The 12351-nt window shown below is 44.2% G+C and overlaps 1 gene segment (V, D, J or C); it reads right to left on the bottom strand.

Annotated features, from left to right (window-relative positions):
• Positions 1-11375: 11375 nt before the first annotated feature.
• Positions 11376-11746, bottom strand: LOC119961232 (the record flags this gene model as incomplete). The annotated part of the segment is given in 1 exon segment: positions 11376-11746. A coding segment is annotated over 1 exon segment (371 nt), but the record flags the coding sequence as incomplete, so codon positions are not given.
• Positions 11747-12351: the final 605 nt, after the last annotated feature.

The raw sequence follows: 12351 nt of genomic DNA, 5'->3' as shown, positions 1-12351 counted from the left end.
CCAACAACCCCCCCCCCTTAACCTTACTTTTATTAGGCCACTACGGGCAATTTAGCATGGCCAATCCACCTAACCCGCACATCTTTGGACTGTGGGAGGAAACCGGAGCACCCGGAGGAAACCCACGCACACAGGGGGAGGACGTGCAGACTCCACACAGACAGTGACCCAGCCGGGAATCGAACCTGGGACCCTGGAGCTGTGAAGCATTTATGCTAACCACCATGCTACCCTGCTGCCCCAGGTGATGTGCAATTGTCCTGCTTATTTTCACTTTACCTCGGCGCCTGGTACTTCCCCCTGTCTGGGTGGGATGTGCGGATGAGTGAGGGTGGGTCATAAAGGCTTGTTGAATGAGGGTGAATGAGTGTGAAGGAGTGAGGAATGATGATAGAGGATCGGTGAGTGAGAGTGAATGAGCGAGGGTGAACGGATTAGAGTTGGTGATTGAGTGAGTTGAGTTACTTGGCGGGTTACTGAGGTGAGTGAGAGTGAGTTACGAAGAGTGCGTGTAAGGGTAAGTGAGTGAGGGACTGGAGAGTGGGTGAGTGAGTAAGTGGAGGTGAGCTAATGACGGTGGATATAGAGGGCGAGTGACTGATTGTAAGTGAGTTGCTGAGGCTGTGTGAGTAAGGTTAGATGAGCGTGCGAGTAAGGGTAGGTGAATGAATAAGGTGTGCGAGGATGAGTGAGAGTGGATGAATGAATAAGGTGTGTGAGGATGAGTGAGAGTGGATGAATGAATAAGGTGTGTGAGGATGAGTAAGGGTAGGTGAATGAATAAGGTGTGTGAGGATGAGTGAGAGTGGCTGAATGAATAAGGTGTGTGAGGATGAGTGAGGGTGGATGAAAGAATAAGGTGTGTGAGGATGAGTGAGAGTGGCTGAATGAATAAGGTGTGTGAGGATGAGTGAGGGTGGATGAAAGAATAAGGTGTGTGAGGATGAGTGAGAGTGGCTGAATGAATAACGTGTGCAAGGACGAGTAAGGGTGGGTGAATGAATAAGGTGTGTGAGGATGAGTGAGAGTGGCTGAATGAATAACGTGTGCGAGGACGAGTAAGGGTGGGTGAATTAATAAGGTGTGTGAGGATGAGTGAGTGGGTGAAAGAATAAGGTGTGCGAGGACGAGTAAAGGTAGGTGAATGAATAAGGTGTGCGAGGACGAGTGAGAGTGGGTGAAAGAATAAGGTGTGTGAGGACGAGTGAGGGTGGCTGAATGAATAAGGTGCATGAGGATGAGTAAGGGTGGGTGAATGAATAAGGTGTGTGAGGATGAGTAAGTGTGGATGAATGAATAAGGTGTGTGAGGATGAGTAAGTGTGGATGAATGAATAAGGTGTGTGAGGATGAGTAAGTGTACTTGAATGATTAAGGTGCGTGGGAATGAGTAAGTGTGGGTGGACGAGCGAGATTGAGAGAGTGAGAGATGATGATGGAGGGAGTTTGAGTGAATGAATGCAGCTGAATGTGTGAGGGGGACTCAGTGAGCATGTGGGAAGGAGGGTGAGTGAGTGGGAGTGAATTTGTTTTGGCGAGTGAGGGTAGGTTAGTGAGGGTGGTTGACTGAGGGTCGGTCAGTGAGGGTTAGAGTATGAGTGAGAGTGAGTCAATGAGCCTGGGTGAGTGAGCTTATAATAATAGTAATCTTTATTAGTGTCACAAGTAAGCTTACATTAACACTGCAATGAGCTTACTTTGAAAATCCCGTAGTCGTCGCATTCTGACACCTGTTTGGGTACACTGAGTGAGAATTCAGACTGTCCAACTCACCTACCGGAGCACCCGGAGGAAACCCACGGGGAGAACGTGCAGACTCCGCACAGACAGTGACCCAAGCCGGGAATCGAACCTCGGACCCTGGCGCTGTGAACTGGCTGCTTTGTCCTGGACGTTATCGAGCTGCTTGAATGTTGTTGGAGCTGTATTCAACTGGGCAAGTGGAGAGTATTACATTACACTCCTGCTTTGTGCCTTGTAGATGGCGGACCCAGGCTTTTGAGGGGGGGTCAGGAGGTGAGTTACCCGCCGTAGGATTTCTAGCTTTTGATTTGTTCTGGTAGCCACAGTATTAATGTGGCTTATCCTCTTCAGTTTCTGATCAATGGTAACTCCCAGGATGTTGATTGTGGGGGCTGCACCGTAGGTAATGACGTTGAATGTCAAGAAGTGATGGTTAGATCCTCTCTTGTAAGAGATGGCCACTGCCTGACACTTGTGTTGCACGACTGTAACTTGTGACTTTTCAGCCTACGCTTGGAAATTTTCCACGTTTTACTGCGTTTGGACATGGACTTCTTCATTACCTGAGGAGACGTGAATGGTGCTGAACATTGTGCAGTCATCTGCGAACACCCCCACTTCTGACCTTATATTGGATGGGAGGTCATAAATGAAGAAGCTGGGGATAGTTTGGTCCTCGGACACTACCCTGAAGAACTACTGGAGTTGAGATGATTGACCTCCAACCACCGCAACCATCTTCCTTTGTGCAGGCCATGACTCCAACCAGCGCACAGTTTCCCCTCTGCTTCCCATTGACTCCAGTTTTTCTAGGGCTCCTGGATGCCATATTTGGTCAAGTGCTGCCTTGATGTCAAGGGCAGACACTCTCACCTCACCTCTGGCATTCAGCGCTTTTGTCCATGTTTGAACCAAGGCTGTAATGTGGTCAGGGGCCGAGTGACCCTGGTGGAGCCCAAACTGAGCGTCCGTGAGCAGGTTATTACTGAGTAAGTGCCATTGGATAGCATTTTCGATGGCTGCTTACATCAATTTTCTGATAATTGAGAGTAGTCTGATAGGGCAGTAATTGGTGGGTTGGATTTGTCCTGGTTCTTGTGTACAGGACAACACCTGGGCAATTTTCCATATTGCCGGTAGATGCCAGTGTTGTCGCTGTACTGGAACAGCTTGGGGTCCAGCAGGTTAGGTAATTTGGACTTTCTGAATTCTCCCTCCGAACAGGCACCGGAATGTGGTGACTCGGGGCTTTTCGCAGTAACTTCATTGCAGTGTTAATGTAAGCCTACTTGTGACAAGAAGGATTATTATTATTATTCTATACCACAAGCCTTCAGTAGTGTTGCCGGAATGTTGCCAGGGCCCATAGCCTTTGCAGTATCCAATGCCTTCAGCCATGTCTTGTTATCACGTGGACTGAATTGTATTGGCTGAAGACTGACATCTGTGATTCTGGGGGCCGCCAGAAGAGAAGGAGATGGATCATCCACTCGGCATTTCTGGCTCAAGATCGTTGTGAATACTTCAGTCTGGTCTTTTGCACAGATGTGCTGAGCTCCTCCATAATTAAGGATGGGGATATTTCTGGAACCTCATCCTCCTGTGAGTTATTTAATTGTCCAGCACAATTCAGGGCTGCATGTGGCAGGACGACAGGGCTTAAATCTGATGTGTTAGTTGTGGAATCACTTTGCGCTGTCTATTACTTGCTGCTCATGGTGTTTGGCACACAACTAGTCCCGTGTTTTAGCTTGAACATGTTTATGACTCTTTGGTAGCTATACGTATATGTGGGTGAGCAAGGATTGGTGAGTGATCGTGAGTGAGTATGGGTAACTGAGGATTCGTGAATAAGGGTGTGTGAGTGAGTGTGGCTAAATGAGGGTGAGTGAGTATGGCTCAATGGGAGTGAGTGAGCGTTAATGGGCGATGGTGTGTGGGAGTGCATGAGGGATGGTGAGTGTTTTAGGGTGAGTGAGTGAGGACGCATGAATGAGGGTGAGTGAGGGTGAATGAGCGAGGATGGGTTAGTTAGTAAAGGTGAGAGAGTGTGAGTGAGGCTGGTGAATGAGGGTGTGAGGCTGGATGGATGAGTGAGAGTGGGTGAATGAGGGTGAGGAAGGGTTAGTGAGTGAGCATCATTGAGGGTGAGTGAAGGTGGATGAGTGAAGATGAGTGAATGACGTTGAATGAGTAAGGATGAGTGAGGGTGCGTGAGCGAGGATGGGTGAATGAAGGTACGTGGAGGTTAATGGATGGGTGAGGATGACTGAGTGAGTGTGAAAGAGGGTGGGTAGATGAGTGAGTGCGGGTGAGGGAGGTTGAGTGAGGGTCGGTGAGTGACGGTGGGTGAGAGAGGCTGAGAGAGTGAGGATGGATGAGTGAGGTTGGGCGAATGAGGGTAAGCGAAGGTGAGTGAGTGAGTTTAAGCGAGTGCGGCTGGGTCAGCGAGGTTCGGTGAGTGTGCGTGAGTGAGAGATTGAGTGTGAGTGAATGAGAATGGGTGAGTAAGGATAGGTGATTAAGGGTTTGTGGTTGAGTGTGAGAGAGAGTGTCTGAGCCTGAGTGAGCAAGTGAGGGTGGGTGAGAGAAGGTGGGTGCGTGCGGTGAATGAGTGAGGGTAGGTGAGTGAGGGTGTGTGAGTGATAAGGGTGTGTGAGTGAGGGGAGAGTGAATAATCATTGCCAGGTAATCCATGCCCGTGTGAATTATGATTCTCAGGATAATTTTCCACTCAGACTCAGCTTTCTGTTGCCTGTTGTCCACAGCCGAGCTGGGGGCTCTTCCATTAGGCTCCACCATCCCACCTCCTCCTCTTCCTCTTCATCGATCCTGTCCTGATTCTCCACATTGATCAGCTTTCAGTAACACCGGCTGTGTACAGTCAGACAGCAGTGTAGATCACTGGGCAGCTGCTTTAATACTGTCAGTAACACCGGCTGTGTACAGTCAGACAGCAGTGTAGATCACTGGGCAGCTGCTTTAATACTGTCAGTAACACCGGCTGTGTACAGTCAGACAGCAGTGTAGATCACTGGGCAGCTGCTTTAATACTGTCAGTAACACCGGCTGTGTACAGTCAGACAGCAGTGTAGATAACTGGGCAGCTGCTTTAATACTGTCAGTAACACCGGCTGTGTAATGTCAGACAGCAGTGTAGATCACTGGGCAGCTGCCTAAATGTTGATGTCATTCAGAACTGGAACAATGGTAGCAGTTGTAGATTAGGAAGATGCTGTCCGAGGAGCCTTGATTAGGTGTGCTTTGCAGATGGTGGACAGGGTTTGGGGAGGCGTGAGGTGAGTTTTTCGCAGCAGGATTCCCAGCCTCTGACCTGTTCTTGTAGCTACATAATTTATAATCGCTAGTTGGGGCAGCACGGTGGCACGGCGCTTAGCACTGCTTCCTCAAAGCCCCAGAGATCTGTGTTCAGTTTCGGCCTTGGGTGACTGTCTGTGTGGAATTTGTACTTTCTCCCCTGTCTTTGTGGGTTCCCTCCGGGTAATCTGGTGTCCTCCCACATTCCAAAGAAATGAATGTTTGGTGGATTGGCCTTGGTGTGAGAGACAGTGGGTGTGTCAGTGTGTTTGTGTGTGTGACGGAGTGGCTATGAGTGAGAGAAAGTGTGAGAGAATGTATGTGTAAAAGGGCTGGTGTACAGGAGAGGGATATAATACGTATGTGCGAGTGAAATACTGTGAGAGAGCGCATATCAGAGAGTGTGCCTGAGTGAGAATGTGTGTGTGAGAGTCATTAGAGCGAGAAAGACTGTGTGTGAATGTTCGTGAGAGACAGACAACGTGTCAGAGAATGAGTGTGAGACAGACTGTGTATATGTGAGTGAGTATGTGACAGAGCGGCAGTGTCTTTGTGAGAGAGACTGCGTGTGTTAGAGAAATAATGTGTGTGCGCAATTGTCAATGTGTGTACGATAGAGAGTGCGTCTGTGTGCAAGAGAGTGTGTGTGCGAGAGAGTGTTTTTGTGTGGATATGTGAGAGAGCCATTGTTTGTATGTGTGCCAGAGAGAGAGAGTGCGAGAGCGTGTACATGTGTGATAGTGTGTTTAAGAGTCTGTTTGTGTGTGGATGGGTGTGAGAGAGTATGAGAAAAAGCGAGAGTTTGTGTGTTTTAGGTCAGAGTCTGTGATGTGTGTAAGTGTATGTCTGGCCCACCCCCAGTCTCAATATTCTCAGTATCCTTCATCCTCAAACGCTACATGTACTCTCACCCACTCTTACAGTGGGTGGGGTGAGTCAGCGAGCACAATAGGGGCTGGTTTAGCTCACCAGGCTAAATCGCTGGCTTTTAAAGCAGACCAAGCAGGCCAGCAGTATGGTTTAATTCCCGTACCAGCCTCCCTGGACAGGCGCCGGAATGTGGCGACTAGGGGCTTTTCACAGTAACTTCATTGAAGCCTACTCGTGACAATAAGCGATTTTCATTTCACAATAAGCTCCGCGGGCCATGGGTTGGACAAATATTTAAATCTTTCACAAAAATGTAGTCCACTGACTTTGTGCTCTGTGTTGTGACCGAGTTGGACAATTGGATCTCAATCCTGCTTATTCCTGACTGGTAATTTATTTTAAATAATTTAACGTTACAATATTTTCAGACATTAGTTTATTCTGATTGGTATTTGGAGCGGGAGTTCGTCATTGTCCATTTAAATTGTGAAAATAACTTGCAGCCTCCTGTCAGATCAGAGCAGACGGCTGCTCTCTGGAGCGTTACTCTCACTTTCTGTTCCTGTTTATTCTGAAATTGTGCTGATGTTTAGGTCACTCACATTCAATGACTTCTGACACTGATAAATGTTTCAACGTAATTATTTCATTCAAATTGATGCATGTTATAAAAATATTGTTAAAATCAATTATTGTGCATCATTTCCCCCAACAGTAGAACAATGTATTTCCATATGTCTGGCTCAGGAACTCTCAGCCAGTTAGTTCGATGCTGATTCAATTTGCTTTTCTGTGGAGAAAAGACTCCCAGGCCAGGCATAGGGCAGGTTAGGATGCCGGGTAAGCTCCCACTCCTCCACACAAATCTCCTGTCTCCTGCTGCAGGGGTGGAGATACACCATTGGTTTGATGTAAAACAAAACACCATTTATACGTTCCATCAAGTATGCTCAGGGAGGGTAGCACAGTGGCCTAGTGGTTAGCACAACCGCCTCACGGCGCCGAGGTCCCAGGTTCGATTCTGGGTCACTGTCCGTGTGGAGTTTGCACATTCTCCCCGTGTCTGTGTGGGTTTTGCCCCCACAACCCAAAGATGTGCAGGGTAGGTGGATTGGCCACGCTAAATTGCCCCTTAATTGGAAAAAATAATTGGGTAATCTAAATTTTTATTAAAAAAAAGTATGGTCAGGGGAGGGTTCAATCAAATTTGGATATAAATGCTGTAGCTACAAGACCCACCCGGTGGTTGGGGATCCCGTGACAAGCAATAAAACATCCTATCGTCCAAAGACATTTCACCATCCACAAGTCAGGTCTGTGACTAAATCATTTCCACTTATCTCAATGAATGAAACTGGATTTTAAAAAACCTCAAAGTATTCGGTACTGTCCAGGACAAACGGACCTGCCAAATTAGTCCCTATTCACTGGATAAAAGCAAATTACTGCGGATGCTGGAATCTGAAGACTTGCTGAGACTTTCCAGCATTTTCCCTTTCATCCCTATTCACCTTCTAAATATCCATTCCCTCCACCAAAAGCAAACAGTGGCAGCATCTCGCCCAACTCCTTCGAACGTACCATCCAAACCCATGACCTCTACCACCCAGAAAGACAAGGCCCACTACTTGCAAGTTCCTTCCTAGCCACACACCATCCTGCCTTGAAACAATATTGCCATTCCTTAATTACCGCTGGTCAAAATCATGGAAACCCCCCCCCCCCCCCCCCCCCTCCCCCTAACAGCACTGTGGGCACTACACAAGGATTGCAGCAATTCAAGGCTGCTTGAAATCAACACTTTCTCAAGAGGCAATACGCACAGTCAGCATACTGTCGCTTTTCCAGTGACTCTCACATCGCATGACAGGATTAATAATTAGAGAAAGACAATTTTTCCTCCTCTCCACTGCCCCATTCAATTGCACAAGGACTGTTAAAGCATGGAATATAATAAGAGTAACTCTTCCTCTACATTGCCTCGTCGAACATTCCCAAGACAGATATATCATTGGTTAAAAATCAACAAATCTCCTTTTGCATTCTGTCTGGCGTTCCTTCTCTCTTTGCCTCTGGCAATATGGGTTAGGGATCTCATTGCTGAGGTGTCGAGTGAAAATCCAAGTCAAACTTTCACATTCCACACAGAGACAGTTAAAAAAATCAATGGTTAACGTGCAGCAAGAGCAATTCAGAAACCTCTTTGCAATTAAATTGATACTCATTTCAAAAATCCTTTCGACATTCAACCATTTCTCCTCCCTGTCCGGTGACTTGAAAACTGGGCATCAAATATAAAAGATTGAGGGTAGTTTAATGTGCGTAACATAGATTCCGTGACATGGTAAGAATTAAACAAGCCACAAAACATTCACACTGAAAACAGAATACCTGATTTGATCTAATTACTTAGTTAAATATAATCATCATAAAAATCTAGGCAAAATACCTTTTCGAGCTGCTCTCAGCCTCATAAAGCATTGTAGTTTTCTCTAAATAAATTTTGATATGATTAAATATTCTCTAAATCCTTGAATATTTTGACTGCTAATCTGTAGGTCATTAATGTTGAAAGTTAGCATTTGTATTGCATCATATGTTCTCATTAATAGTCACTTAGTTTTCTTATGAGCAGATTTGTACTCTATAATAACTATAATTAAAAATATTGTTCAATAATCCAAAACCTGTTTATGCCTGGAACCTTTTGAAATAATCCAGGTTTAATTACATTTTAAACAATGTTAAACAATAACCTTTAAATTACTGGATAGAAACATTGAGTCATATATATTACTTTTACATAAATCTAATCAAATTTTAATATTTTATTTAGTTGCACTTCAATGGCCCTCTTTTAATCTAAAAACACAGTCAATATGCATGTTTCCGAACACATTGGTAAATCGTTAATTGCACCCATTCCCAGAGAGTAAATCACAAAATAAATTTGTGAGAGCAACATTATAAATATTTTCACCTGGGCTGACAAAGCACTAAATGTCGATGGGGTACAACATCATCTGTTTGTTAAAGGAAGACTCTCGAGATTTTGTGCTGTCCCAGCTCGAAACTATATATAAATAAATAAAGGGGCTGACAGTTTGTGATCAATAAACGTGCTTCCGAGATTTAATAACTCAGACATTCCCTGTAACTTAATTACTAAAAGTATTGCTCAATTGAAGGAGATCCTAATTAATCAGCGTAAAACACATGGAAACAGTTCATTCAAGTCACATGTGACACTGAAACTTAAAGAGCAAATGGAGTCGAGATTTTATACTTCAATTTAATATTTAACAAGAATAAGCGTGAGCTCAGAAATAACCTGTTCTTCTATTCTGCCATATGTAATTCCTATAATTCTATCCTGTGTACAGCACAGCTCTGCTCGTCAGGATGTTAATATTTATTGCAAAGCTAATATTCACCTTTTGTAATTACATCAATCACTTTGAATTTCAAGCTTTTACTTGTCAGTCTGTAGCCCTGTGCAGTTTGAACATTCCTATAATTCAAATAATATCATATGAACAATTCCTTCACGACCAGCGACGTCCACCTCTCAGAAAACTGGTTAAGATTAGGTTAATGACAATTATCTCACTAACCAACTACAAATGGATGTGAAGAATCATGTTGTTGCAGCTGCACAGAAAGAATATAATAACTGGATACATATATTGCCAAAATGAAATGCAAAACTGCCATTTAAGTGAATGCAAAAGCAATCGGGGAAAAACAATCAATTCAATAGATCTTGTGAACCCGAGGACTGCTGTAATCAGCATGTTGTTGTTGAAACACTTTCAGGAATAATCACAAAATATTTCCAGTCTAGTAACTTCTCCTGTCATGTTAACTGTGTACAGAGCACATCAGAAGAAATGAAAACGAAAATCGCTTATTGTCACAAGTGGGCTTCAAATGAAGCTACTGTGAAAAGCCCCTAGTCGGCACATTACGGCGCCTGTCTGGGGAGGCTGGTACGGGAATTGAACCGTGCTGCTGGCCTACCTTGGCCTGCTTCCAAAGCCAGCTCTTTTGCCCAGTGAGCTAAACCATCCCCTAATGATTAATGATATTAACATTAGAATATTTGGTTCGAATGGAGTTAGAATTGTTTGAATTATATTACTTTTCGTCTAACATTTGCAATATTACTTTGTTAATATGGGAACGAATTACGTTATGTTTAGGGTTGCAAACCATTATTTAGTTGAATCTGTGAACATCAGTTAAAATAGAAACATTGAACTAAAAGACGTTGATTTTATTATTTTCTGAAACGTGCCTGCTTGCTGCCAACAATCCTGCCTTAAGCAGTTTCAAACACGTAGGCTGTTTGTATTCAACCAGAAAAGATGTAACCGCTCAGTATCACCGAGTTTAAACAAGGCAGAATAACAAAGCTATTTCTCAAATTTTAACAATTCAAGATCACCCAGACACAAAATCTCCCAGCAGAAAAACACAAAATCACATCACTGAGGAACTCAACCATATTACATCAATTCTACAATCAGCAGAATCAAACGTAATGTTACATGAAAATCTCAATTTAGGACGCACCAAATCCACTTATCACCAAGTGAATGAATAGTTAAAGTTAACAGAAATATGGAATTATCGTATCAGCATTATGAGTAAGTGGAACAGGTTCAATAAATTAACAGAGAAAGTAACATAATTCGTTACTGTAGATTTCAAACCCTTGGCAGTAGATGATAAAACCTGTAGCCATTATATGCCATCCAGAATAAATATCGTAAAAAACGCCAAACGCTTGAACAGACGGCAGTATTTAAAGTAACCCGGCCACATAGTATCCTCAGCAAATAAACATCAAACCACAATAACCAGGGTCTGAATCGCTCAGCAGTGTCTTTTTGTCAAGTGACAGCAGCTCTACAACCCTTTTCCGAAGAATCACAGGAAACGTTTCAAAAGGAAATTTCAATACAGAATCCACCACATTCGCATTTATGTTAAAATAGAAAAAAATATAAAACAAAGACTCAGAGAAAACAGTTACGAAATAATTGAATGGTTCTTACCTGCAATCACCGTCATCATGGTGCCTTGTCCCCAGTAGTCGATCGAGTCACGGTGTCACATTCCCCGGATTGAGTCAAACAGTAACCAGCTCTGCACAAAATCGACAGAAGTCCACCATTGTTATAAATAGTCAAAAACCAACGGAGAAGTAACGTCAAAGAATTTTCATGAGATTATGATTGCACTTGTGGATGCCGTTCGCACTTCATTCATGGCCCGCATGTTGTATATTTCAGTGTAACGCATGAAAATATTATTGAATCACCATGTGATGGGTACTTAATTTTCTGATTTTCTTAATTCTTCTTATTTGAGCAGTGCTGGACATATATAATACTGTACTTCAAATAAAGATTGACAGTGAAAGCGAACACTGATTCAACTTCAGTCAATTAGTGCTGAGGGGTTTTTGCATTGACTGCAACTGCTGTGCTGCCCACGACTGCTGTAGTATATTACACAGTAATAGATGGCGGTGTCTTCAACCTTCAGGTTCCTCGTGGCCAAAGCGAAGATATTGTTTGAAGTGTCTTTCGATGCTGTGAATCGACTCTGCATCCCTGAGGCGTAATCATTTTCAGATGAATCGAAGTAGCTCACCAACCACTCCATCCCATGTCCAGGAATGTCTCTGATCCAGCTCATCCAGGCGTAGTCTAGAGTGAATCCCCTGGTTCTACAGGCCAGGCTTAAGGAGCCTCCGGGACGCCCGGTCTCTTCCTCTGGCTGAATCAACACAACCTGCGACTGGACACCTGTAAAAATATATCAAAAAGCCCGAGGATTAATGCTGGTGAAATGATTGGTGACTCTGGAACATTCCAGAGAGAGACTAACACTGAGACAGTAACAGTGAGAGACTTGGACAATAAAAACTACTCACGGGATAAGAAAGTCAGCAACAAACTGAGAGAAATGGCCCACCTCATCCTTCTGGTCATTTGGGGGAAATGGTTGTGTCAGGAACTCAGTGAACAAACCAGCTCCCGGACTGTTGGATTCGGGTCCCAGTGAGCGGCATTTAAATACCCGGCAGAAGGGGGCGGCTTTCCAGGCGCCGCCTGTTGATTCCCTGGTGGAGGCGGCGACTGGGTCCACGTCCCACCTTCCACACCCCCAACAGAATGGACCCGGAGATTTACTATAGACTATTATTAAAATATGCATTTGTCTGTATCGGATATTTGTTTGTCTGAATGGGTTTATTTTAATGTCTCTCCTCATCCTAAAGGTGAAATTACATTTGAGCATCTGTTGATAAAAGCTAATTCCATTGTAAATTAAATCCCTTAATTTCTGCACTCCAATATAAGGAGAACAGAAACAGATTAACATACATTATCAGTGCATAAAGCGTCTG

Source organism: Scyliorhinus canicula, unplaced genomic scaffold, assembly GCF_902713615.1.
Source record: "Scyliorhinus canicula unplaced genomic scaffold, sScyCan1.1, whole genome shotgun sequence".
Classification (NCBI taxonomy): domain Eukaryota; kingdom Metazoa; phylum Chordata; class Chondrichthyes; order Carcharhiniformes; family Scyliorhinidae; genus Scyliorhinus; species Scyliorhinus canicula.
The sequence above is the reverse complement of the archived record's forward strand: the minus strand, read 5'-3'. Positions and strand labels throughout refer to the sequence as shown.